The 4,293-nt window shown below is 39.4% G+C and overlaps 1 protein-coding gene across 1 annotated transcript in view; it reads left to right on the forward strand.

Annotated features, from left to right (window-relative positions):
* Nucleotides 1-614: 614 nt before the first annotated feature.
* Nucleotides 615-4,293, forward strand: part of vcanb (versican b) — a 49,353-nt gene continuing 45,674 nt past the window's right edge. The window contains exons 1-2 of the mRNA XM_080419823.1: nucleotides 615-690; nucleotides 2,347-2,805. Of these exons, the coding sequence (XP_080275949.1) occupies nucleotides 618-690; nucleotides 2,347-2,805 (532 nt within the window). The 5' untranslated portion in view covers nucleotides 615-617. The remainder of the gene's footprint in view (nucleotides 691-2,346; nucleotides 2,806-4,293) is intronic.

The raw sequence follows: 4,293 nt of genomic DNA on the forward strand, positions 1-4,293 counted from the left end.
ACCTCAAATGTGTACTTCAGTACAGCACTTGAGTAAATGTAGGCCTACTTAGTTACTTTCCACCACTGCATGTGGTTGATGCTGTTCAGTCGGTGATCGTTTTCGTCTCGTGAAGCTTGGTGTGATTTTGGATGGTAGGCTATGGTTTGCTTTTATTCTCGAAAATATAGCCTACAAGCTCACAAAGTACTGCCTCGGGATGCTGTTGCGAGCTTGTAGATCGACTATATTTATTTTCGGCACGACGTGACATCGTTGAAACTATAAATAGGATACAAGAACACAAGAATAATGCGCTTCTTTATGAGCCTATAAAACGTGACTCTCACAACGCATTAACGTTGTCCTCCCGACTACTAGGCTGTATTGAAGTTATTCATATTTTGTCTAAGTTTTATCATTTGATTAGTCAATAAATAAAGTTAATATGGTGATTAGTCATTAAATAAAGTTGATATGGTGATTAGTCATTAAATAAAGTTGATATGTTGGTGATTAGTCATTAAACAAAGTTGATATGTTGGTGCTGATTCATTGATTGATCAATCAATCAATCAATCAATTAATCAATTAGTCATTAAATAAAGTTGATATGTTGGTGCTTTCCAGCTGTTGGGATGAATGTCTTCATCAGACACCTGCTGTGGGTGGTGTGTGTTGTGTGTCTGTGCACGACCTCAGCTCAACCATGTAAGTCCTCTTCTACATCTCATCTAGAACTGTCTCATATATGTTGCTCATAATTCATTATTAGAAGTTTAATGTACTATATTCAGTGGTGGAAAAAGAACTCAAATGTTTTACTCAAGTAAAAGTATCAATACTGCAATCTGCAATCAGTGTTGGAATAGTTACTACAACATAGTAATATGTTACTTATTACATATTACTTGTTTAAAAAGTAATGTAGTTACTTTACTTATTACTCCCTGCCAAAAGTAACTAGTTACTTATTACTTAGTTACTTTTTTTTTTCTCGCCCCCAGTAATTGCATCCTTTCTCCCCAAAAGTCTGACTTTGCATTTTCAACATTAGCAGTTGTTTTTTTTCTTTTTTCTGCAGCCTACATTGTAAAATCCTCACTGTTGATTTAACTCTGAAAAGTGTTCTGTACACATGACGGGTCCATTTGGTTCTATTTGTACACTCATTTCAATTATATTAACACTAAGACTTTTACTGTGTATGAATTCATAACTTACAGACTAAATGAAATCCATTTGACTATGAATTGAATACTAAGAACCTCAATGGAAACAAGACCGCAAGGACTTTTTTGGAAGTATTTTAAATGTATTTCATGTATTTTTTGCCTAAAAAAATATTCAAATTCAAACACCTGGGCTCAAACAGATAATGACTCATCATGAGACACAATCTTTGAACAACTTCTTTCAAACTTTCAAAAAGTAATAAATTACTTTTTGAAAAAAAGTAAAGGTAATAATATTACTCAAAACGTGAAAGTAATTAGTTACGTTACTAGTTACTGGGAAAAAGTAATAATATTACTTTAAGTTACATATTACTTTAGTTACTTTCCAACACTGTCTGCAATAGACACACTCTGTTACAAGTAAGTCTGGAGTTTAAAAATTGTTTGAGGAAAAGTACAAAAATATTAGTATAAAAATGTACTTGGACTCATGCATTTCACAGGTTTTCAAATGTATACAAATATTTTGAAAATAGCAGATCTACAAGCTCACAATTTTGAGCTTTCAGCTCTGCTATTTTCAAATGGCCATGTATTTAGGGCTGAAGTGGTTAATGTATGTTTTGTAATAATAATCAAAATCTGCAAAGTAACTAGCAACTAAAGCTGTCAAATAATTGTTGTGTAAAAGTGCAATATTTGCCAGGTCAACAAATGAACCTGCATCTGTCTAAATAGCATGCTATTTAGATTACAATATCGTTAGCCTCATAGCATAATTGCCTAACTCCTTTTTGGTGAAATTGACATTTTTGTCTAGCTCTACTCTCCTAACAACATTGCTGCATCATTGTGCTTTATTGCCTATGTCCTAAGCCAATCAGAATGCTTTTGTTACATACCAAAAATGACTTAGTCAGAAAGTGTTTTTTTTTGTAACAAGCATTCTGATAGACTGAGAACATAGGCAATAAGGCAGGATGAATCAGCAGTGTTAGGAGAGTAGAGTTAGGCAGATATAAATAAAGGCAGACAAACACATTATATTAGGGAAAAAAAACATTTTTTTTCGTCTCCTGTAAACCTTACAAATATGAGTTTGGCAATCATGCTATGAGGCTAACGATATGATAAATGATGCGACAGAGTACAGCAAACAGCATGAACTCTTTGGTTTTCTGTTTTTCAGCAGCGTCACAGAACCACGGAGCCGTGGAGAGGAGCTGGTCGGCCAGTGGCTCGCTGGCCGGCAGCGTGACTCTTCCCTGTCACTTCTCCATCTTCAGCGCCGACGCGCCGTACATCCAGACCCAGCATCCCGGCAGTGCCACCCCCACCGCCCGGCCTCTGCACCCCTCCGGTGGCACCACCCCGTGGCACACCACCCAGAGCCCCGAGGACCAGCTGAGGATCAAGTGGACGCGGCTGGAGGGCGACGGGGAGCGGACGGTGCTGGTGTCCCAGGGCGGGGCGGTCAAGGTGGGGCAGGGGTACATCGGCAGGGTGTCCGTCCCCGGCCGCCCGCAGGCGGCGGGGGACGCGTCGCTGCTGCTCGTCAGTCTGAGGGCCAGCGACGCCGGGTTCTACCGCTGCGAGGTCATGCACGGCATGGAGGACACCCAGGGCACGGTCAGCCTCAATGTCAGTGGTGAGTGAAAACAGCCACGCACGCACGCACGCACGCACGCACGCACGCACGCACACACACACACACAGTGATTGGTTTTATTATTGTAACGCCCAAACCACACCTATGCATAATGTAACGGGTAGCGCAGGTGTTTTAGGGATAAGGCTGGTGTCCGAAGATAGCAACTTTTGCACGGGAACGCCCCTTGCGCAATGCTAAATCCCCAAATAGTGGATTTAGGATCTTCGAACGAAAATAGAGCCCTATATCTCCTGTTTCAAGTGGTGGAAAAAGTACTCAAATTCTGTACTTAAGTAAAAGTACCAATACTGCAATATAAAAATACTCTGTTACAAGTAAAAATCCAAAATTAAAAATGTACTTGAGTAAAAGTACTAAAGTATTGGCATCAAAATGTACTTAAAGTACCAAAAGTAAAAGTACTAAATATTTGAAAATAGCCGATCTACAAGCTCACAACGCGTCGCGATGCGACGCGTTGTGAACTTGTAGATCTGCTATTTTCAAATAGCCTATGTATAAAATAGGGCTAAAGTGGTTAATGTATGTTTCATTATATCATAGTTTATATCTGAAAAGTAACTAGTAACTAAAGTTTTCAAATAATTGTAGTGGAGTAAAAGTACAATATTTGCCTCTGAGATGTAGTGGAGTAGAAGTAAAAGTATTGGAAATTGGAAATACTCAAGTAAAGTACAAATACCTCAAAATTGTACTTAAGTACAGTACTTAAGTAAATGTACATAGTTACTTTCCACCACTGTACCCTGGACATGACGCTAGTATGTCACAGGGACTTATACGCCCAATCCAACCCTTGATGCAGAGTGCCTAGCAGGTAGGCACTGGGTCCTATGTTATAGTCTTTGGTATGACCCGACCAGGCGATTGAACCCCGACCTCTCAATCTCAATGTGGACACTCTTAACCACAAGGCCACTGAGCTGGTGCATTGGTTCCCTGACCGGGAAACGAACCCACTGTGGTGTGTGTCCAGGGTTTTAATGGCCAACATCTCCTCGCTCTCCTCCGTGGACGCAGAGGAGTGAGTGAGAATCTACCTCATCTATCTTTGTGACCCAAACCTAATCTGGCATCATGTCGTTTTCCTAAAAGCTGCAATCAGTAACTTTTATTATGGATCTGAACCCTGATCTCCCACGTGAGAGATCCAAATTTCTACTGACAAACTTTTTCATGTGAAGGACCCCCAAAACGATATGTATTTGGCTGCGGACCCCCATCTCAAACGACTAAAACTATGACAAAAATGTTGACTAAATCAACTGTAGATTTAGTCGACTATAATCTTATGATATTTAGTCGACTAAAACTAGAGAAAAACTAAAACAATTCAGATTACTAAAATATGACTTAAACTAAATGGAATTTTATTCAAAATACGGCTAAAACGAGGCTAAAACTAAATCTAAATTTGCTGTCAAAATCAACACTGGTCGGGTGCAATTCACCATGCAGAATATG

Source organism: Gymnoscopelus braueri, assembly GCF_963280865.1.
Source record: "Gymnoscopelus braueri genome assembly, chromosome: 22".
Classification (NCBI taxonomy): domain Eukaryota; kingdom Metazoa; phylum Chordata; class Actinopteri; order Myctophiformes; family Myctophidae; genus Gymnoscopelus; species Gymnoscopelus braueri.